General features: G+C 43.4%; 1 protein-coding gene across 1 annotated transcript in view; it reads left to right on the top strand.

The window, feature by feature from the left end:
* The window catches only part of LOC112217847 (MAM domain-containing glycosylphosphatidylinositol anchor protein 2-like), a 345,651-nt gene that overhangs the window by 211,920 nt on the left and 108,918 nt on the right, over positions 1-24,813 (top strand). The window contains exon 9 of the mRNA XM_042300909.1: positions 8,461-8,754. Coding sequence (XP_042156843.1) covers positions 8,461-8,754 — 294 coding nt within the window. The remainder of the gene's footprint in view (positions 1-8,460; positions 8,755-24,813) is intronic.

The raw sequence follows: 24,813 nt of genomic DNA, 5'->3' as shown, positions 1-24,813 counted from the left end.
AACCTACGGAGGCGTCCTAGGCATGCCTTTAATCAACCTAACTGTTCCACCTATCCTCCTTCACTTTCACTCTGAAACAGATTACTCGCTGGAACTACTTTGTGATGAACTTAATCAGGGGTGGATTTGTCCAAGTTAAAGTCTTTCTGAAGAATCTGAGAATTGACTAACCTGCAGTGTTGAATCTCTGGCAAGCGTTCAGTCGGCCCAATCCTTCTTCAATTTCTTTGAATCCCATTGAGGTACTAGTTAAATCCAGTGGTACATTGGTCATTATCAGAACACTGTAGCAGCATTACGCCTGTAGATTCGCACAAATAGGAAATGGAAAACCTTGCCTGTTAGCTACAGTATAAATACATGTAACTCCACATCTTACACCCATTGGTCTCCAACCCAGTCCCAGAAAGCTACAAGCTCCATTGGTTTTCATCCTAGCTCCTAGCTCAGCCTGAGCCATATAGTAATTGATTAAAAAAATCTCTCTATAATTGGGATAGAAAATCACCTCTCTCCCATATTTAAGTAATGCATCTGTTTCTCAATCATCAGCCCTTTCCACATCTCGGATACCCAACAGCACACGATGGCTCTCCACCCAAATGAATAACTGCATTTAATAAATTAAGCGAATCAATTAAGGGCTCAGTTGATAAAAAAGAAGGTGCCAGGCTATATTAATAAACACTGGTTAGAGTCACTGGACTTCCTGAAAGAGGGTTCAACTTGGAGACCACCTCTGATTTGTTTGATTATAATTGGGATATCTGACTTGGGTAACATCACTCTATGTGACCCTTATGGCTTAGTTCAATCCCACGCACTCGCTAAAACTGAACCCAAACCCTTGGCCAACAACAATCAGGGGTTGAGACCACTTTTGAAAATGTATTTGTGTTGTCCATCTCTAGCTCTGGTCCCTCTCTCTGTCTTCATGTCCTTTGTTCAACCATCTATCCCTATCATCAGAACTAACAGAGACTGTCACCAACCAAGGAGGGCCTACAGCAGCACCTAGATCTTATGCACAGATTCTGTCAGACCTGGGCCCTGACAGTAAATCTCAGTAAGACCAAAATAATGGTGTTCCAAAAAAGGTCCAGTCACCAGGACCACAAATACAAATTCCATCTAGACACTGTTGCCCTAGAGCACACAAAAAACTATACATACCTTGGCCTAAACATCAGCGCCACAGGTAACTTCCACAAAGCTGTGAACGATCTGAGAGACAAGGCAAGAAGGGCATTCTATGCCATCAAAAGGAACATAAATTTCAACATACCAATTAGGATCTGGCTAAAAATACTTGAATCAGTCATAGAGCCCATTGCCCTTTATGGTTGTGAGGTCTGGGGTCCGCTCACCAACCAAGACTTCACAAAATGGGACAAACACCAAATTGAGACTCTGCACGCAGAATTCTGCAAAAATATCCTCCGTGTACAACGTAGAACACCAAATAATGCATGCAGAGCAGAATTAGGCCGATACCCACTAATTATCAAAATCCAGAAAAGAGCTGTTAAATTCTATAACCACCTAAAAGGAAGCGATTCCCAAACCTTCCACAACAAAGCCATCACCTACAGAGAGATGAACCTGGAGAAGAGTCCCTAAGCAAGCTGGTCCTGGGGCTCTGTTCACAAACACACCCTACAGAGTCCCAGGACAGCAGCACAATTAGACCCAACCAAATCATGAGAAAACAAAAAGATAACTACTTGACACATTGGAAAGAATTAACAAAAAAACAGAGCAAACTAGAATGCTATTTGGCCCTACACAGAGAGTACACAGCGGCAGAATACCTGACCACTGTGACTGACCCAAAATTAAGGAAAGCTTTGACTATGTACAGACTCAGCGAGCATAGCCTTGCTATTGAGAAAGGCCGCCGTAGGCAGACATGGCTCTCAAGAGAAGACAGGCTATGTGCTCACTGCCCACAAAATGAGGTGGAAACTGAGCTGCACTTCCTAACCTCCTGCCCAATGTATGACCATATTAGAGAGACATATTTCCCTCAGATTACACAGATCCACAAAGAATTCGAAAACAAATCCAATTTTGAAAAACTCCCATATCTACTGGGTGAAATTCCACAGTGTGCCATCAAAGCAGCAAGATTTGTGACCTGTTGCCACGAGAAAAGGGCAACCAGTGAAGAACACGCACCATTGTAAATACAACCCATATCTATGCTTATTTATTTTATCTTGTGTCCTTTACCATTTGTACATTGTTAAAACACTGTATATATATATAATATGACTTTTGTAATGTCTTTATTGTTTTGAAACTTCTGTATGTGTGATGTCTACTGTTAATTTTTATTGTTTATTTCACTTTATATATTATCTACCTCACTTGCTTTGGCAATGTTAACACATGTTTCCCATGCCAATAAAGCCCTTGAATTGAATTGAATTGAGTGAGAGGTTGTGATTATCCAGTCACCATGTTATCCGGTGACTGTAGTGACCTGTCATGGTTGCTGTTGCAGGCGTTGCTGATGTGATGTGCTGCTCTAGTCTGGTCCTTCAGTCCTGCTCACTGGTACAGGAATCCTGGTTGGCACATTCACTTTGACTCATCGTTCCTTCAGCTACCTGTTTGTGTTGTGGTACCGGTGGGTCAGTTAGTAGCTCTAGGTAATTGCTTTCCTCAATGAATCACTGAAACTAGGGCTGAGTGACTCACTGGTTTGTGTATTTTATTCTACTGTCCACACTCTATTGGGGTTTCTTCAGCTTCCTTGCCTTGTACTTCAAGAACAGCAAGTTGCATGTCAGCTTAATTAAATCATCTTCTAAAATATCATATTTTATTGTTGTAAACAGAAAAGTAAAGCCTCTCTCGGTGATGGTGGGAGCTGTTGAGAGCCCTTGATTGTGAAATGCCACACATCATGGCTGTGGAAAATCACATTTGTCATGGTGATAACCACAAACCTTTCACTGATGTTCAGTGTGGGGTGTCTTGGGAGAAGAAAGCACCGCAATAAGGCTGGTTGCTGCTGGGAATGATAGGGGCTGTAACACACACACACATACAGACACACACACACACACACACACACACACACACACATTGTGGGCCTAGAGGAATGCCCCTGTGTGTGGAGCCTCAGTGCCTATGAATGGTGTTAGTTTCCTCCCTGTGCCCTCGTGCGCCGTCAGCCAGCTAAGCCCTTCTGAGCCCCGCAGGACAGACACAGTATATCCCTACAGGCCAACACACACTGTCACCACAGGGGTGAAGCTCCACAGAGAGGGCTGTCACAGAGCAGCCAACTCCCTGGCCTAGAGCCAACACAAACACACACACACTTTCTCTCTCTCTCTCTCAAACACACTCACTTGAGCAGAGTGCAGCGTTACCACAGCAACGGAGATTGATGTCACTGCACTCACCCAAAGAGGCCAGTTGAGTTTATTTTCAAAGAGTGTTGCATTGTGTGCACGGTCCTTCTGACCCTACACGCCTCTCTGAGCTGTGTAAAAATGTCAAGTACCAAACATCGCCATATTGGCTGTCAGTTCACATTCAACTGTCTGTTTTGGTAGTAGTGACGAATCCCTGTAAGGCTCCAGCAATCAGCTTCCCAGCTGAGGCTGATTGAGACCCCAGAGAGGTGCAGCCTGGCTGGGACACAAGAAGAGGGTCCGGGTCCCTCCCCATGCAAGCAGGCACACACACACACACACACACACACACACACACACACACACACACACACACACACACACACACACACACGCCACAAAGGGCAGCTCTCAGCAGGCACACACACACACACACACACACACACACGCACGCACACACACACACACACACACACACACACACACACACACACACACACACACACACACACACACACACGCCACAAAGGGCAGCTCTCAGCAGACACACACACAGTTCCAGATCGTGTATGTGTATGCACGTTCATGTGCACTTCTGTATGTCTTAACAGTCACACACTAACCAGCCACAGAGAGAGAAAGAGAGAATGTGTGTGTGGCCTTCCAGACGAGGACAATGGCAGAAGCTACACAGGGTTTTATTACCATGGCATTCTCCAGCCAACAGCACAAGCCCAGCAGCTGTAACTGCCCACTGGGTCATAGAGGCATTGAGATGCTGCCTTTTTGTTAGGATGGAAACACAGAGAAAATGTCTCACGCTGACACACTAATGGCCTTGTTGTTGGCCAAATCGGTGACTGTGCTACCAGTGGGGATATTCAGGACTGTTTGGATTTTGTAAACATTAGCCAAAAGGGACAATATGCTATGAAAGTGAATGTGGCATGTATTGTTGTTAAGTGATTACTGGATACACATTGAGAAAGCTACATGGAGAAAATGTTGATTCCACTGCTCTGTTTTAGTTGTCTGTAGCCGGTCTTGTTGCTATGTACATTGCTAGTGCTTGACCACTGGCCACTGACCAGTCCAGGTCATAGTGGCTAGTTATTGTATACTACTCACTGTTGAAGTAATGTACCTAGTGACCATCTGACTGTTGAAGTAATGTACCAAGTGACCATCTATCTCACTGTTGCAGTAATGTACCTAGTGACCATCTATCTCACTGTTGCAGTAATGTACCTAGTGACCATCTATCTCACTGTTGCAGTAATGTACCTAGTGACCATCTATCTCACTGTTTCAGTAATGTACCTAGTGACCATCTATCTCACTGTTTTAGTCATGTACCTAGTGACCATTTGACTGTTGCAGTAATGTACCTATTGACCACCTATCTCACTGTTGCAGTAATGTACCTAGTGACCATCTATCTCACTGTTTTAATAATGTACCTAGTGACCATCTATCTCACTGTTGCAGTCATGTACCTAGTGACCATTTATCTCACTGTTGCAGTAATGTACCTGGTGACCATCTGACTGTTGCAGTAATGTACCTAGTGACCATCTATCTCACTGTTCCAGTAATGTACCTAGTGACCATCTGACTGTTGCAGTAATGCACCTAGTGACCATCTATCTCACTGTTGCAGTAATGTACCTAGTGACCATCTAGCTCACTGTTGCAGTAATCTGCCTAGTGACCATCTATATCACTTTTGCAGTAATGTACAAAGTGACCATCTATCTCACTGTTGCAGTAATGTACCTAGTGACCATCTGACTGTTGCAGTAATGTACCTAGTGACCATCTGACTGTTGCAGTAATGTGCCTAGTGACCATCTATCTCACTGTTTTAGTAATGTACCTGGTGACCATCTCACTGTTGCAGTAATGTACCTAGTGACCATCTCTCTCACTGTTGCAGTAATATACCTAATGACCATCTATCTCACTGTTGCAGTAATGTACCTAGTGACCATCTCTCTCACTTTTGCAGTAATGTACCTAGTATACATCTCTCTCACTGTTGCAGTAATGTACCCAGTGACCATCTATCTCACTGTTGCAGTAATGTACCTAGTGACCATCTATCTCACTGTTGCAGTAATATACCTTGTGGCCATCTATCTCACTGTTTCAGTCATGTACCTAGTGACCATCTCGCTGTTGCTTGTTTTACTTGTTAAGGACCGTATTCATTGTACCATTCACTACTGTTCTGTCTAAGCAACATAGTGAAACACAGACAATCATCGTGTCAGATGGAAAATGATTTCATTTTCTTTGGTCAGATTGCATGTTATTTCATCACCATCATCATATAGACGTATTGGATGTGGTTTTTCAGTATTGCTTCAGTTGACTGGGATGCGTTTCAACATCGTTTGAGTCCATTGATGTTTGAATTAAAGTCAGTAGCTTGAGCTTTGCTATAATGTCTTTTTCACTGGGGTTTGTTTTAGGGTGATTTCATGACTGGTTTGCAGTGATTGCATTGTTTATTTGCAACAGAGCTCCAAATCTTTCTTTGGGTTTAGACACATACACACACACACACGTACACACACACACACTGATTTTATAGTCAGGTTTGCTCATTAAACAAGTTTACTGTGTCCAGCCCACTACATTACCCCGATGAGTGGCTGGTTTTTGATCCAATCTGCCAGTGACGATATATTTTATCCTCAGCCCTAGAACACACACACACACACACACACACACACACACAGGGGAATCAATGGAGGCCTCTCGATAGTAATGTATGCTTTTAGTGTGCACCATGCCACTGTTTTATTATTTATTGTCCATTCACTACTGGCCTCTCCAACTTCCCGTCCAACTACATACACTACATGACCAAATAAATGTATGTGGACAGAGTATGCAATTATGTCATCAAGGCAAAGGGTGGCTACTTTGAAGAATATAAAATATAAAATCCATTCTGATTTGTTTAACACTTTTTTTGTTACTACATGATTCCATATGTGTTATTTTATAGTTTTGATGTCTTCACTATTATTCTACAATGTAGAAAATAGTACAAATAAAGAAAAACACTTGAAAGAGTAGGTGTGTCCAAACTTTTGAGCGGTAATGTAGATAAATATTAGATCGATCAATGTCGGCGTAGCATTGACTAAAATACATTAGAATAGAATACAGTATATTATGAGGTGAGTAAAGCAGTATGCAAACATTATTAAAGTGACTAGTGTTTGATTATTAAAGTGGCCAGTGATTTCAAGTCTATGTACTGTATATAGGGCAGCAGCCTTTAAGGTTCAGGGTTGTGTATCTGGGTGGAAGCTGGCTAGTGATGGCTATTTATCAGTCTGATGGCCTTGAGATAGAAGCTGTATTTCAGTGTCTCGGTCCCAGCGTTGATGCACCTGTACTGACCTCACCTTCTTGATGATAGCCCGGGTGAACAGTCGTGGCTCGGGTGGTTGATGTCCTTGATGATCTTTTCGGCCTTCCTGTGACATCGGGTGATGTAGGTGTCCTGGAGGGCAGGTAGTTGGGCCCCGGGGGTGCGTTGGGCAGATCACACCACCCTCTGGAGAGTCCTGCGGTTGTGGGCGGTGCAGTTGCCATATCAGGCGGTGATACAGCCCGACAGGATGCTCTCAATTGTGCATCCGTAAAAGTTTGCGAGGGTTTTAGGGCCCAAGCCACATTCCTTCAGTCACACACAGTATCTGCGCATGTGCGAGTGTTATGCTTCACATTCTTACAACGTGGTAGCCAAAACAGAGAAGAAGTTTAGCCTCGCGCTCCAACGCTCTTAGTTGATGTTTGAAATTTACCCACTATGCTTTTTACTTTGTGCATCTACTTAATATTGCTGACTCTACCTTTAAGTTTTATTTTATTGGAAGCAAATACATCACGTCCGATGCGTTTGAGTTATTTATTCCTTTCAGCTCTTCATTGTTTTTCCATTGCCGACTTACATTAGTGTTGCATGGTATAGCGAATGTTTCTGACGGATCAAGCCTGTCTATCAGCGCAGCCGACCACTTATTATAGTGCTCACCGTGCCTGCTCCACCTACTCATTGCAAGCCTGCGCTGGGAGTCTGGGCTGCATCATGTTAGCTCCCCACTTAGCCTGCGCTGGGAGTCTGGAATGTATCATGTTAGCTCCCCAGTCTGGGCTGCATCATTAGCCTGCATCATGTTAGCTCCCCACTTAGCCTGCGCTGGGAGTCTGGGCTGTATCATGTTAGCTCCCCACTTAGCCTGCACTGGGAGTCTGGGCTGCATCATGTTAGCTCCCCACTTAGCCTGCGCTGGGAGTCTGGGCTGCATCATGTTAGCTCCCCACTTAGCCTGCGCTGGGAGTCTGGGCTGCATCATGTTAGCTCCCCACTTAGCCTGCGCTGGGAGTCTGGGCTGCATCATGTTAGCTCCCCACTTAGCCTGCGCTGGGAGTCTGGGCTGCATCATGTTAGCTCCCCACTTATTTACCATTCAAATAAACTATTACCATTATGTAGTTAGATTGGTAAAAACAAAGTCAAATTTATTGTATAATTGATTCAATAATGAATGGATGGCTGTCTGAAAAATGTTGATGTAAAAAATAAAATCCTTATTTTTTTGCCGTGGTATCGTTTTGGTATCGTTTTGTTATCAAGTATCGTGTTGGTATCAAGTATTGTGATACTAACCTGGTATCGGTATCGAAGTCATAATTCTGGTATTGTGACAACACTAACTTACGTTTAACCCTTTTCCTGTTGGTCACCATGCTTGGTGACTTTTCATACTATTCTCTAGCTACTTTGATCCAAGCTAACAGCCATCGCTCCAACTTTCTCCGTGGCATGGTTCTCCATACCAGCAGCGTATCTTGCTTATACTCAGCTCAACTCATACTATCATTGTGTGTATGTGACCGAATACTCAACAGAGCTGCACTCAACTCAAACTCCATCAAATCCATCGCAACATGGATGCTCATTCGCTTCCCCATCCCTCCACCTCTCCCTCTGTCGACCATTCCCCCTTACCCCGCCAGCCGACTTTCTAGAGCCCCATATCAGTCCCTCCTCTGTTTTTCTCTTTCTTAGTTCCTCCCAACCTGACAGTGCCGCGGGGTAAGAGCCCCCTGGTGGTCCGGGAGGGTGACACGGTGGAGCTCGAGTGTCTGGTTTCAGGGAAGCCCAAGCCCATTATCCTGTGGTCTCGGGCCGATAAGGAAGCGCCCATGCCGGACGGGACCCTGCAGGTGGAGAGCTACGATGGGGTGTTGCGGATTGTCAACGTGTCCAGAGAGATGACCGGCTCCTACCGCTGCCAGACCAGCCAGTTCAACGGGTTCAACGTGAAGCCCAGGGAAGCTGTGGTGGAGCTCATTGTACAATGTGAGTAGAGGGTTGGTTTGAGTGTGGGGTGGGGTTTGTGTGGGTGGAGTTGTGTGGAGCATGCCTGTGTGTGTTAGTTTAGGGGTGCATTTCTGGGTTCAGCATTTCTGGGTTCGATTACAGGCTCAAAATGGCCAGAAACAAAGGACTTTCTTCTGAAACTTGTCAGTCTATTCTTGTTCTGAGAAATGAAGGCTATTCCATGCAAGAAATCGCCAAGAAACTAGCCTTCATTTCTCAGAACAAGAATAGATTTATGAGTTTCAGAAGAAAGGTCTTTGTTTGACCCTAGTCATAGACTGTTCTCTCTGCTACCACACGGCAAGCAGTACCGGAGCTCCAAGTCTAGTTCCAAGAGGCTTCTAAACAGCTTTTACCCCCAAGCCATAAGAATCCAGACTATTTGCATTGCCCCCCCCGTCTATGCCGCTGCTCCTCTCTGTTATCATCTATGCATAGTCACTTTAATAACTCTACCTACATGTACATATTACCTCAACTAAAAAGTGCCCCTGCACATTGTCTCTGTACCGGTACCCCCCTGTATATAGTATATAGTCTCTCTATTATTATTTTACTGCTGCTCTTTAATTACTTGTTACTTTTATTTCTTATTTGTATTTTTTTTTAACTGCATTGTTGGTTCGTAAGGGCTCGTAAGTAAGCATTTCACTGTAAGGTCTACACCTGTTGTACACGGAGCATGTGACTAATACAATTTGATTTGATTTTGATTTGAATGACATACCTGTGATTGTTTATGTGGCAGGTCTATCTCTTTGCCTCATTTAGACAAGACCACACTCAATGTCTATTTGCTTGTGCACACCTACAGCATGTGTGTAACAGAACATCAGCCTCAATGGATCTAATCTTTCCCACATTGATAGAAAAAAAGCTTCCAAAAGGGTTATCGGCTGTCACGATAGGAAAACCCTTTTTGGTTCCAGATGGAACCCTTTTGGGTAAGAAAAGGAGAGCTGCACGCTCTAGAAGCTCAGATGCAATAATTGAATCTTAATAACCAACGTTTTCGACAGACAAGCTGTCTTCATCAGGGTATAATTGTCACATGTGCTCCCTCTCCGGCCTCTAGGTCACCAGGCTGCTCGTTATGGCACACACCTGTCACCAGCGTTACGCCAACTGCGCATAATGACACTCACCTGGACTCCATCACCTCCTTGATTACCTGCCTTTTATATGTCACTCTCTTTGGTGTCTTCCCCAGTCGTCGTTGTTTCTGTATCTGTGTCATGTTGGTGCGCTGTTCGTGGTTCTTGTTGTGTTCGTTTATTTATTAAATATATTTGCTCCCTTAACTTGCTTCCCGAATCTCAGAGTATGTCATTATAATAATGACAAACTATGCGGGTCACTAGTTTATATAGTGTCAAAGGACCTACACAGGTGTCTGTAATCATGGACAGGTGTGGCAGATATAGATACAACATGTAAAAAACATGATTGGATAACATACGATCATAGATACAAGACTGTACTGCTCTCCTTTTGTTTTTCAAGTCTACACGTCTGTTCCTCTCAACACACCTATCCAATGTTCTTTAGAGGACTCCCATCCACAGGAGGTTGTTAACACCTTAACTGGGGAGGACGGACTCGTGTTAATGGCTGGAGTGGAATGGGTGGAATGGTTTCAAACACATCAAACATATGGAAACCACATTTTCAATTCAGATATTACAATGAGGGTCTCCTCCTATAGATCAATCCACCCGCCTACTTTGGTCCCATCCTCTATATCTGTCAGGTCTCTCAGACATAGAGGCAAAACCCCCTTCACTCCTCTCAGCCTCTTAAAGAGGAGCATGACCAGCGCTATAGCTGAGGGATGGATAGCCTAGCTACCAGCTAACAGGGACACAAAGGCACTAACATGATCCATGACTAGGGACTGTGTGTGTGAAGCTGAGAGGAGGCTGAGGAGTGGGTTATATACGCATACACACACTCACACATATGCATATATACACACACTCTCAGCAGGCTTCAGAACAGACCCCCAGCTCCGGTACAGTACTGTACTGCCTTCCATTGAAACCCCACTCCTCCTTAAGATGTGACATTCAAAGATAGCTTAACGCCTAATTAGAAGAAGGCTAATTTATTCCTGCTGGTATTTATTTTGAAATCATTTATGTGCATTTGAATGGAATATTTAAAATCATAGACGGGGATTCAAAGCGGTGTCACTCATTCACAGGCATGGATATTTTTCAGGAGAGAACAGAATGAGGGAAAGAGGGAATTTAAAGCAATCCATGCATGGAGCCGGGTTAATGCAACCAGTTTCTCTGGCAAGTGATTATAGGAAATAAGGGAAACTGATGGAAAGGGTTGATTCTGTGTCTGTGTGCCATACATTCAGATTGGTCTATTGTTATTGCTGCTTTAGAGCTTTCATGGCTGGAATCCCCATTGTTGTCTCACATGACCCAGTTAGTTAGTTTTTAGTTTTTTTTTTTTTTAACCTTTATTTTACTAGGCAAGTCAGTTAAGAACAAATTCTTATTTCAATGACGGCCTAGGAACAGTGGGTTAACTGCCTGTTCAAGGGCAGAACGACAGATTTTGTACCTTGTCAGCTCGGGGATTTGAACTTGCAACCTTTCGGTTGCTAGTCCAATGCTCTAACCACTAGGCTACACTGGCGCCCAGTTAGTTAGTTAGTTAGTTAGGTAGTTACTTTAGCCCTTGAATGTTCCAATCAAAACTGCCATATTTATTCTCTCTAAGCCAATAAAATACTCACTAACTAGATGATCACAAACAGGAGATTCTCCATTGAAAGGGCTTCATAGTCCAAGACCAGGCTTCATCTTTATCCAGGAACCTGTCTCTACAGTAGGTGTGTATTTGGACTTTACAGTATGAACCAGTTATAGAACAGTTATGGAGCAAACAATCACAAAAGGACTAGAATTGAATTATAATGGAGAAGGAACTTCAGTAACCACAGTTCGTTTTAATTATTTTGTTATGCGTATGTTGTTATGCATCTGCATTAAGTAATTAATGAGTGGGCTCTGTGAGGAAAATGTATGAAGTGCTTTGAGGACTAAACTGTGTTAGCTTTCTCTCAGAATTGATTGTTATTATAATGCCGATGACAGGCAGCGCATATCAAAGGTTAGCGGCTGGGCTTGACGCCGCTAAGAACATCATTCACCTCAGCTCACTCTCTCCAACAACACCTTAGCTCCTCAGGCCTCACACAGATGGGCAGCTCACATGCATGGATGTATGGAGACAATGAGGGTGTAAATATATTAGGTGAACATGGGAACGTTGTGCCTCACAGAACATCTCCAATGCAATGTTGTGGGAAGAAGCAAACGATTAGCAGAGCATTATACTGAATATTACACAGTATATTGAGATACTTTTAGAAGCAGGTGTGTTAGTGCAGGGCTACAAAGAAACATGTCTCCCCGTGGGACACCAGGACAATTGACACACATTGACTGCGTTTCCCAGCCTCTCTTCTGGACCTGGGGACTGTGAAGAGACCTCTGCGTGTCTTGTGTTGTACCGATGAGTGTCCGAACTGTATGCCAACTGCTTGAACAGAGAGTTCGGTAGCAGGGTAGATCAGTCACTCCCACTACCAGCAGCAGGTCGTAATGACCCAGTCTGCCTTTGCATCGTGCGGCGGCAGCGGTGAGACGACTACTGTTCTGCACATCGTTTGTCTAAAGCAGCACAGTTAGATCTGGAATAAAAGCAAACAAGATAACAAGGGGGCTCTAACTCAAAGGGCTGTCCAGAAGCTTTTTAGCAACCCTCCGCAATCAATCACATTAATGAAAATATCTGTTAGGCAGTCTTGCTTATGCTTGCAGAAGAGAAGGCGTGCCATGCTTCTTCTCCTCATCAGGAAAATATGCAGATAAAACAAAGATGAAACGATCCTAATAGAATTTGCCCATATTACAGATGTTTTATTTATTTTGTCCCTTTTAAGAGGACATGAAAAAATAGAAAATGTCCTTGATGTTAAATGGCTATCCTCCTCAGACTCGACAAACTGAAAACAGCATAAAAAGGTTTCATATATTCAAACAAATCTCAATGAACTATCTCGAAAGCAATTTTTTACAGAATAATGTTCACCATGGAATACAAACTCATCTAGCTAATAAGTTGGTAAATTGTACTATTCTCCTCTGAATGAATCCATCATCCCTCCTTATTATAACATGAGCCACACCCATGGAAACATACCATACATTCAAATGGCCTGTGCCAGTAACTGAAAATAATAATCTGAAAATGTAAATCCTACAGTGTAAGGGGTGCGTAATCGGTGGCAGGGTACAAAAACCCATTGTGGGTACAAAAACCCATTGTGCACCAATCAACACATGCACTAGCACTTACAATAAACAATCCCACACAAAGACATGGGGGTTAAATACACAACAAATGATTGAGGGAATTGAAACCAGGTGTGAGGAAAAACAAGACCAAATACGTGGAAAATGTAAAGTGGATTGATGATGGCTAGAAGACCGGCGACGCCGACCTCTGAGCGCCGTCCGAACAAGGAGAGGACCCGACTTCGGCGGAAGTCGTGACATACAGTCTAATGCTTAACATCAGATAACCCAAACTAAGCTAGCAGTGTTATTAAAAGACGTATTGAAACATGTTCTCAGAATGTTATTTAATTACCTTGAAATAACCTAGAACTTCTGTTCTCAGACAGTTAAAATACAACTATTCAGGGAACCATAGAAAAATGTTCTCAGAACCTCTCTATAGCCTAAAAATGTACATTCCCAGAATAGACAAAAAACGTTTAGAAAACGTTCAAATTTAACAGTCAGGAAAGTTATGGCTTCGTTCCCTGAACCAATGGGAAATAAAAAACATATGTTCCCAAAACTCCAAGTAACCAAATGTGCTACCTGGCCACACATGTTGTTGTTTCTAGTTTTACTTTTGGCTCGGAGTGAAGATGGGACCTTCAGGGCGGAGGGATATTTTTCACTGAGGGCCTATTTCATTCATTTAACATAGGAAACAGGTCTCTGTATATAATGTTGCCCCAGTTACATCATAAGAAACAAATTAAATAGGCCCTCAGTGGAAAATATCCCTCCGTACAAAAGGGAAAATAAATAAACATAAATATGGGTTGTATTTACAATGGTGTTTGTTCTTCACTGGTTGCCCTTTTCTTGTGGCAAGAGGTCACAAATATTGCTGCTGTGATGGCACACTGTGGTATTTCACCCAGTAGATGTGGGAGTTTATCAAAATCGGGTTTGTTTTCGAATTCTTTGTGGATCTGTGTAATCTGGAGGAAATATGTCTCTCTAATATGGTCATACATTTGGCAGGAGGTTAGGAAGTGCAGCTCAGTTTCCATCTCATTTTGTGGCGGCCTTTCTCAATAGCAAGGCTATGCTCACTGAGTCTGTACATAGTCAAAGCTTTCCTTAAGTTTGGGTCATTCACAGTGGTCAGGTATTCTGCCACTGTGTACTCTCTGTTTAGAGCCAAATAGTATTCTAGTTTGCTCTGTTTATTTTTTTATTCTTTCCAATGTGCCAAGTAATTATCTTTTTGTTTTCTCATGATTCAGTTGCATCTAATTGTGTTGCTGTCCTGGGGCTCTGTGGGTCTGTTTGTGTTTGTGAACAGAGCCCCAGGACCAGCTTGCTTAGGGGACTCTTCTCTAGGTTCATGTCTCTGTAGATGATAGCTTTGTTATGGAAGGTTTGGGAATCGCTTCCTTTTAGGTGGTTGTAGAATTTAACGGCTCCTTTCTGGATTTTGATAATTAGTGGGTCTCGGCCTAATTCTGCTCTGCATGCATTATTTGGTGTTTTACATTGTACCATGAGGATATTCTTGCAGAATTCTGCATAAAAGTATTTTTAGCCAGATCCTAATTGGTATGTCAAATTTATGTTCCTTTTGATGGCATAGAATGCCCTTCTTGCCTTGTCTCTCATGTCGTTGACAGCTTTGTGGAAGTTACCTGTGACACTGATGTTTAGGCCAAGGTATGTATAGTTTTTTGTGTGCTCTAGGGCAACAGTGTCTAGATGGAATTTGTATTTGTGGTCCTGGCAACTGGACCTTTTTTGGAACACCATTATTTTTGTTTTACTGAGATTTACTGTCAGGGCCCAGGTCTGGCAGAATCTGGGCAGAATATCTAGGTGCTGCTGTAGGCCCTCCTTGGTTGGTGACAGAAGCACCAGATCATCAGCAAACAGTAGACATCTGACTTCAGATTCTAGTAGGGTGAGGCCAGGTGCTGCAGGCTGTTCTAGTGCCGTAGATTGATATATATGTTAAAGAGGGTGGGGCTTAAGCTGCATCCCTGTCTGACCCCACAGCCTTGTGGGAAGAAATGTGTGTTTTTTTATGCCTATTTTAACCGCACACATGTTTGTGTACATGGATTTTATAATGTTGTTTGTTTTTCCTCCAACACCACTTTCCATCAATTTGTATAGCAGACCCTCATGCCGAATTGAGTCAAAGGCTTTTTTGAAATCAACAAAGCATGATAAGACGTTGCCTTTGTTTTGGTTTGTTTGTTTGTCAATTAGGGTGTGCAGGGTGAATACATGGTCTGTTGTATGATAATTTGGTAAAAAGCCAATTTGACATTTGCTCAGTACTTTGTTTTCACTGAGGAAATGTACGAGTCTGCGTTTAATGATAATGCAGAGGATTTTGCTGTTGTCTGATAGGAGTTGGGCTGACTGTGAATGCTCTGAGTGACTCTGGGTTGAGGTCAGTGATAAAGTAGTCTACAGTAGAGATGAGTATAGGCTCCCCCCCCCCCTCTCTCTCTCTCTCTCCCTCTCTCCCTCCAGTTTGTTGCTGTAGTTTGGCAGGCATAGCATTGCCTCAGAGTCTACCATATCGGACAGAGCTTAAAAGTAACACTGCAGAAATTCCTCCACATTGAATGATTGACATCCATTGAAGCTTTGTTGTTTCACAGCATACTATACCCCTTCTATTGCTCTTGCCCTCTCTCTCCCTCTTCCCTCCTACCATTCTGCTTCCTTCCCTCAATATCTCTTCCCTCCCTCCCCTTCTGTTCTCCCTCTCTCTCTCTCTCCCTCCCTCTCTCTGTCTCTCTCTCTTGGCCTGTCTCCCGCCGTGTGAGAGCGAGCCAATCCCTCTGAGACGTTGTTCTCGCCTGCTTCTCCAGATCGCAGCGTGAACAAGTAAGAGAGGGAGCAGGAGCAAAGCCGCCACGTTTAGTAACTCGATCAAGGGCCGAGGTACAGTCCTCTGAAGCAAAGAGCATTAGAGGCATGATGGAAGGAGCCGAGCGGGGCCCAGTCGACAGCTTTGATATGTAAAAACCTGCATCTGTTCACTGCCCGGCTCACATTGGCCAAGCCAGAAGGGGAGGTAGGGAAGGATTGAGAGGACTCATCTCACCTCACCACAGTATCCAGGAAATATGTGTTGGCTCCAATAGAAACGCAAAGCAAAGGCCCAAATCATATCTCCAGCTGTGAAACTCTAATGTTCTTATTAAAACTCTTTATTATGTGAAGCCCTGCGACTGTGAGGAGAGAATAGAGGGAGGGAGAGAGGGATAGAGAGGAAGGAGTAGAGATGGATAGAGATCTATCCTGGCTGGACCGTGGCGGTTGTCTGTCGGGATTAGAACAAATGAGTCCTCTCTCTCTCTCCCTCCCTGCCTCCATCTCTCTCTCTCTCTCTCCCCTCTCTCTCTCTCTCTCTCTCTTTCTCTCTCTCTCTCTCCTCTCCTCTCCTCTTCTCTTCTCTTCTCTTCTCTTCTCTTCTCTCTCCTCTCCTCTCCTCTCCTCTCCTCTCCTCTCCTCTCCTCTCCTCTCCTCTCAGCCCCTGAGCAGTGTCCCATACTTATTTTACCAATGTCCCTGTTCTGCTGTCTGTCGTGTTCCTCTCCTCCACACCACGTTATGCCTGCCTTTTGTGCCTTTTGTGTGATTCTCGCCCCAAGCATAGCAGCGGCTCTAACTGACATACATCAAACGACACCCAGATGAGGATAAAGGGATAGAAAAGAGCAAGAAATTGACGGAATTATACGATTATTGTTTTAAATGAATTTTCTTTTCTGCAACCACAAAGGCGAGAACGACAGCCCGCAGGGGTACACTCTAACATGAATATTTTTCTCTGACTATGCTTACTAACATGTTAAAAACAGTTTTTATAGAACAATGATGAATTGATCAGCTGTGTTGCCACAGCAGCAAAGGCCAGTGAAAGTGTTGGTTGTAAACCGGAATCTTGTAAACCGGAGTCATTTACGAGCAAGTCGATGGCGGTGGTAAATCTATAGGTGATTTGGTGAAACCCACCATGCATACCTACGACTACCACATTGACTAACGTTAATTGTATACTTTATGACAATCTAAAAGTTAAATAACATTATGTTGACGCAGATCCTGCTGTTGGAAGTGCATTGTTTTAGTTTTCTCTGGCCCTAATAGAAGCAGTGAAGAGTGGTGTGTTCAAGCAAAGCAGCAGTGGATCTCTGCATTATTCAACAACGCATAGAGACTCATTATGAATAGTTAATTCATCATTAAATATTCCATCAGTTTGACTAGTTAATGACTGTTAGGTTCTGTATCAGAACTCAATATCAAAACACATTGGATTTCCAAAGGTTGCACCAATAAGAATGGTTCTCCTTAGATAAAAGGCCTATATTTATGTGTGTTGCGTGTGTGTATGTTTCCCAGCAGGCTGTGCTAAAGTCAATGCAGCAAGAAACATGTGACATGTCTGTATGGTACGTATGGAACTGTATGGAACCCTTATGGAACTGTATGGTACGGTATGGAACTGTATGGTACAGTATGGTAGGGCATGGGCCTGTATGGTACGGTATGGTACTGTATGGTACGGTATGGAACTGTATGGTACGGTGTGGAACTGTATGGTAAGGTATGGTAAGGTATGGTAAGGTATGGTACGGTGTGGTACGGTATGAAACTGTATGGAACTGTATGGTACGGATTGTAACTGTATGGTACGTCATGGAACTGTATGGTACTGTATGGTACTGTATGGTACTGTATGGTATGGAACGGTATGGTATGGAACTGTATGGTATGGTATGGAACTGTATGGTATGGTATGGAACTGTATGGAACTGTATGGAACTGTATGGTACTGTATGGTATGGAACTGTATGGTATGGAACTGTATGGTATGGTATGGAACTGTATGGTACTGTATGGTACTGTATGGAACTGTATGGTATGGTATGGAACTGTATGGTACTGTATGGTACAGTATGGAACTGTATGGAACTGTATGGTATGGTATGGAACTGTATGGAACTGTATGGAACTGTATGGTACGGTATGGAACTGTATGGAACTGTATGGTATGGTATGGAACTGTATGGAACTGTATGGTATGGTATGGAACTGTATGGTATGGAACTGTATGGTATGGTATGGAACTGTATGGAACTACGGTATGGAACTGTATGGAACTGTATGGTATGGTATGGAACTGTATGGTATGGAACTGTATGGTACTGTATGGAACTGTATGGAACTGTATGGTACGGTATGGAACTGTATGGTACAGTGTGGAACTGTATGGAACTGTATGGAACTGTATGGTATGGTATGGAACTGTATGGTACTGTATGGTACAGTATGGAACTGTATGGAACTGTATGGTATGGTATGGAACTGTATGGAACTGTATGGAACTGTATGGTACGGTATGGAACTGTATGGTACAGTGTGGAACTGTATGGTACAGTATGGAACTGTATGGAACTGTATGGTACTGTATGGTACGGTATGGAACTGTATGGTACAGTGTGGAACTGTATGGTACGGTGTGGTACAGCATGGAACTGTATGGAACTGTGTGGTACGGTGTGGTACGGTATTGAACTGTATGATACGGTATGGAACTGTATGGTACGGTATGGAACTGTATGGAACTGTATGGTATGGTATGGACCTGTATGGTATGGTATGGAACTGTATGGTATGGTATGGACTGTATGGTACGGTATGGAACTGTATGGAACTGTATGGTATGGTATGGACTGTATGGTACGGTATGGAACTGTATGGAACTGTATGGTACGGTATGTAACTGTATGGTACGGTATGGAACTGTATGGTACGGTGTGGAACTGTATGGTATGGTATGGAACAGTATGGTATGGTATTGAACTGTATGGTATGGTATGGAACTGTATGGTACGGTATGGAACTGTATGGAACTGTATGGTACGGTATGGAACTGTATGGAACTGTATGGTACGGTATGTAACTGTATGGTATGGTATGGAACTGTATGGTACGGAATGGAACTGTATGGAACTGTAGGGAACTGTATGGTACGGAATGTAACTGTATGGAACTGTAGTGAACTGTATGGTATGGTATGGAACTGTAGGGAACTGTATGGTACGGTATGGAACTGTATGGAACTGTAGGGAACTGTATGGTACGGTATGTAACTGTATGGTACGGTATGTAACTGTATGGTACGGCATGGAACTGTATGGAACTGTATGGAACGGTATGTAACTGTATGGAACTGTATGGTATGGTATGGAACTGTATGGAACTGTATGATGGTACGGTATGTAACTGTATGGAACTGTATGGTACTGTATGGAACTGTAGGGTATGGTATGGAACTCTATGGTATGGTATGGAACTGTATGGAACTGTATGGTACTGTATGGAACTGTATGGTACGTATGGAACTGTAGGGTACGGTATGGAACTGTGAGGAATAGACATTATAAATCTGTGCTGTACCAAGGTGGCTGTGGTGTGGTGGAAACGAAGAGAGAAGGACAGAGTGAGAGGGAGAGAGGGGGAGAGCAGACAAGGAGATGGAGAGGCAGAGAAAGGAGAGGAAGGGAAGGAGAAAGAGCAAGATAGAGTGAAAGAGAGACAAGAATAGGCTGTTGCCTGTGCCACATGGGAAGAACTGGTGAACCTTGAACCCGACCACACAAAGGGAATGGAGTCTGCCTAACACCATACCACATGGATAAGCACACACAAACACAAACACAGACAAACACACACACACACGAACACCAAAGTGGTCTCCAGCAGTGTGTTTGCGTCTACTTTATTTATGAGGCTCCCTGATGGATGTATCAGAAGTCTGAGTCGAGGGAAATGACATCTGAATGCCAAGCTTTTCGCTGAACCTGTGACATTCAGTGTCCCTGACAACATGGATACACACACACACACACAGACAGCTGCTATACGGAGTCTGTCAATCCTTTAGAATCACCTCTATGGTAGAGTAGGTAAATTAAGCGACTGTTGTCTTTGCAGCTCTGTGTCCCCTTCCTTCCCAGATCTGAGTGTGTCTGAGCCTGGGGAAAGGCCCTCTGTGCTCCTTACTGTTGTAATCATACACACACACATTGCTATCACACACACTGATGATGGATCACTCCTGAGGTCCACACACAAACACACACACACACACACACATACACACACACACATACACCAAACAAACACACACACACACACAAATACACACACACACACATGCACACCAAACAAACACACACTCTCTCCACCAAACCTGCGACATTACAGCAAACCAGCACCCTCACGACCCCACCACCTGCCCTTACTGCTACATACAGCACACAACAAACTGCAGCAGCAGCGGCAGCAGTAGTAGTAGTAGCATGCTCCCACTCAGGGGTTATCAGAGATCCTCTATACCGCTTCAACCTCATCACGCAGCTGGTCCACTGGAGAACTACTGTAGGGATGAGGGCGCAGAGCCCATGTTTAAAAGATGTTCCCTTACGTATGGAGAAACCCTTACTGTTTTCATTCTATTTGCCGTGTCTTCCTATTAATTTGTCTTCCTGAGCGAAATAGAACAGCACTTAGCGCAATTTGGTGTAGTGCTACTCAGGAAGCTGTGGAGCATAGGACCTGATTTGCAGCCATTGTACACAAGACTACAATTTGAACGTAATAAGTGGAGATCCGGTTCAGACTCAATCCTTTAAGACTGTGTTAGTTGTTCCGTGTTTTGTAAAAGCACAGGCCTACTTCGTTTGAGGGAGGAGCGGTTTGCTGTTTTTATTTGAGCTGAGATTATTAGCTACCTGTCAGAGAGAACAGATAACACACACGAACACACACACACACACACACGTGTAACACCAGACTACAGATTCTGCTCAACTCTTTTACATTACAAAATCTACAAATTACAAAACATGATTTTTTATTTATTTTTCTGTTCATTTATTATTCTGTTCACATTCATACTTAGCAGGAAGCGAGTCTAACTCATCCTGGTGATTTGTTTAATTTCTCATATACAGTAAGTTATTCATTAAAACCCTGGTGATGAGAGGCTGAGGACAGGGCTCAGATTCACAAAACCTTCTTAAGAAGAAATTTCTTCTTAACTGCTATTTTCCCCTTAACTATAGACTTAAAATCAAATTGCATTAGTCACATGCATTAGTCACAAAATACCTATTTACGAGCCCCTAACCAACAATGCAGTTTTAAAAAAATATGGATAAGAATAAGAAAAAAAAGTAGCAAGCAATTAAAGATCAGCAGTAAAATAAGCATAGCGGGACTAAATACAGGGGGGTACTGATACAGATTCAATGTTGTGTCATCGGCAAACTTAATGATGGTGATGGAGTCGTACCTGACCATACAGTCATGAGTGAACAGGGAGTACAGGAGGGGACTGAGCACACACCACTGAGGGGCCCCTGTGTTGACGATCAGCGTGGCGGATGTGTTGTTACCTACCCTTATCACCTGGAAGTGAAGTCCATCAGGAAGTCCAGGATCCGGTTGCAGAGGGAGGTGTTTAGTCCCAGGGTCCTTAGCTTATTGATGAGTTTTGAGGGCACTATGGTGTTGAACGCTGGGATGTAGTCAATGAATAGCATTCTCACATAGGTGTTATTTTTGTCCATGTGGGAAAGGGCAGTTTGGAGTGCATTAGAGATTGCATCATCTGTGGATCTGTTGGAGCGGTACGCAAATTGGAGTGGGTCAAGGGTTTCTGGGATAATGGTGTTGTCAGCCTTTCAAAGCATTTCATGGCTACAGACGTGAGTGCCACGGATCTGTAGTCATTTAGGCAGGTTACCTTAGTGTTCTTGGGCACAGGCACTATGGTGGTCTGCTTAAAACATGTTGGTATTACAGACTCGGACAGGGAGAGGTTGAAAATGTCAGTGAAGACACTTGCCAGTTAGTCAGTGCATGCTCACAGTACACGTTCCTGGTAATCCGTCTGGCCCTGTGGCCTTGTGAATGTTGACCTGTTTAAAGGTCTTACTCACATCGGCTGCGGAGAGAGTGATCACACAGTCTTCCCGGAACAACTGATGCGCTCATGCATGTTTCAGTGTTATTTGACTCGAAGCGATCATAGAAGTAGTTTAACTTGTCTGGTAGCTCATGTCACTGGGCAGCTCGTGGCTGTTCTTCCCTTTGTAGTCTGTAATGGTTTGCAAGCCCTGACACATCTGTCCAGCGTCAGAGCCGGTGTAGTACGATTCGATCTTAGTCCTGTATTGATGCTTTGCCTGTTTGACGGTTTGTTGGAGGGCATAGCAGGATTTCTTATAAGCTCCCGGGTTAGAGTCCTGCTCCTTGATAGAAGCAGATCTAGGCTTTAGCTCAGTGTGGCTGTTGCCTGTAATCCATGGCTTCTGGTTGGGGTATGTACGTACGGTCACTATGGGGACGAAGTCATCGGAGCAATCCCGGAACATATTCCAGTATGTGCTAGCAAAACAGTCCTGTAGCTTAGCATCTGCTTTTCTGACCACTTTTTTATTGATCTAGTCACTGGTGCTTCCTGCGTTCATTTTTTCTTGTAAGCAGGAATCTGGAGGATAGAATTATGGTCAGATTTGCCAAATGGAGGGCGAGTTATTACAGCTTTGTATGCATCTCTGTGTGTGGAGTAAAGGTGTTCCACAGTTTTTTCCCCTCTGGTTGCACATTTAACATGCTGATAGAAATTTGGTACAACGAATTTAAGCTTCCGTGTATTAAAGTCCCCGGCTACTTGGTGAGCCGCCTGTGGGTAAGCGTTTTCTTGTTTGCTTGGCAGAATACAGCTCATTCAATGCTGTCTTAGTGCCAGTCTCAGTCTGTTGTGTTATGTAAACAGCTACGAAAAATACAGATGAAAACTTTCTAGATAGATAGCGTGGTCTACAGCTTATCATGAGATACTCTACCTCAGGCGAGCAATAACTCGAGACTTCCTTAGATATCGCGCACTAGATTTTATTTACAAAAATATAAAGTCCGCCGACCCTTGTCTCACCAGATGCAGCTGTTCGATCCTGCCGGTACAGCGGATAACCAGCCAGCTGTATGTTGATTGTGTCGTTGTTCAGCCACGACTTCGTGAAGCATAAGATATTACAGTTTTGAATGACTCGTTGGTAGTTTAATCTTCCCGCTAGGTCATCGATTATATTCTCCAAAGACTGAATGGAAGGAAGTGGGGGTTTATTCGATTGCCAACGAATTCTCAGAAGGCAGCCCGCCCTCTAGCCCCTTTTTCTCCGCCTCCTCTTCACGCCAATCACAGGGATCTGGGCCTGTTCTCGAGAAACAGTATATCATTCTCGTTGGGATCGTCAGACTCGTTAAAGGAAAAGAAGGATTCTGCCAGTCCATGTTGAGTAACTGCAGTCCTGATGTCCAGAAGTTATTTTTGGTCATAAGAGACGGTGGCGGCAACATTATGTACAAAATCATTTTAAAAATAAGTTACAAACAATGCAAATAAACAAACAAAAAAACACATTTGGTTGGGGCCTTCTTCTCCGGCGCCATTGTTACGATTTAAGACGCCATTGTTACGACAGTTAAGCAAAGATCATTAAATCTTAAGATATTTTTAAGGAATTGCACTTATGAACTATCTTATGAACTTCTTTTTTTTTTCTCAAGAAGCTTCTTACGTTTTGCGTAAGAAGTGTTTTGTGAATCTGGGCCCAGGACTTTGGGGCAAGCAAATAAAATGGCCTTTTGGATTAGCATCTTCTTTGGTCATGTTGCTGTTTCAGCTCTCCCTTCCTCTTAACTCTGGCCCAGTGCACATGCTACACACACACACTGAGGCATATGCTGATTCTGGCCTATTAAGCCTCTTGTATGTAATTATCTTCTTCTCTCCTCTCTCTCTCTCTGTGTTGGTGTTGTTTTAAACCCCCACTGTGACACCTGTCAAACATCTGTATAGAGATTGTGAAGATTGTCCAGTGAGAGCATCCTTAGGAGAGATAGTTAGTCATAACCTCACTCATGATTGCTAACACCTCCCACACAAATTAATATCTTTACATGTACAAACACACTCTCTCTCTCTCTCTCTCTTTCACACACACACACACACACACACACACATAAATACACACACACCTCCCTCCCACACACACCTTTCCTGATGATTATACCTACAGGGCCATATGGGCTGAGTCAGGCCCTGACCTTGCATAGACGTGTCTGGGTGAATTATTCCCATGAAGAAGTCTGGTGAAAGGGACACAGCTTGTCCCATTCAGAAAAAGCTTATTAATGAGTTTATATTAATTTCTCAGTTTTGGAGATTATTCAGATGCAGTTTGTCATCCTGGATCTCTGTCACCAGATTCAGAGACTGATTTTGTTTTAAACATTGGTGTATTAATTGATTCCCCACCGATGTGTATTCATTTCATCAGTCTTTTGTCATTTGTTGATTCTTGGTTTCTCATCCTTCGACTCTTCTGTATTATAATTATCGTCAGCTGGTTTACTAAGTGTTTTTTGATACCCTAATTGTGTCAACTACAAAATCTCATTAGTTGACATGAACTGTGCTTTCAACTGAAATAAAACACAGTCCACGCTTATACCTTTTTCTCTCTCTCTCTCTCTCTCTCTCTCTCTTCCTCTATCCCTCACAGACCCTCCATCATTGGGTCTGGAAATGTGCTTTAGAGTACTAGAGTAGAGCACTCCTTTGTGAAGAAATAGCTTT

The sequence above is a fragment of the Oncorhynchus tshawytscha genome, linkage group LG18, assembly GCF_018296145.1.
Source record: "Oncorhynchus tshawytscha isolate Ot180627B linkage group LG18, Otsh_v2.0, whole genome shotgun sequence".
In the NCBI taxonomy this organism is placed as follows: domain Eukaryota; kingdom Metazoa; phylum Chordata; class Actinopteri; order Salmoniformes; family Salmonidae; genus Oncorhynchus; species Oncorhynchus tshawytscha.
This window is presented reverse-complemented; position numbering and strand designations above follow the sequence as displayed.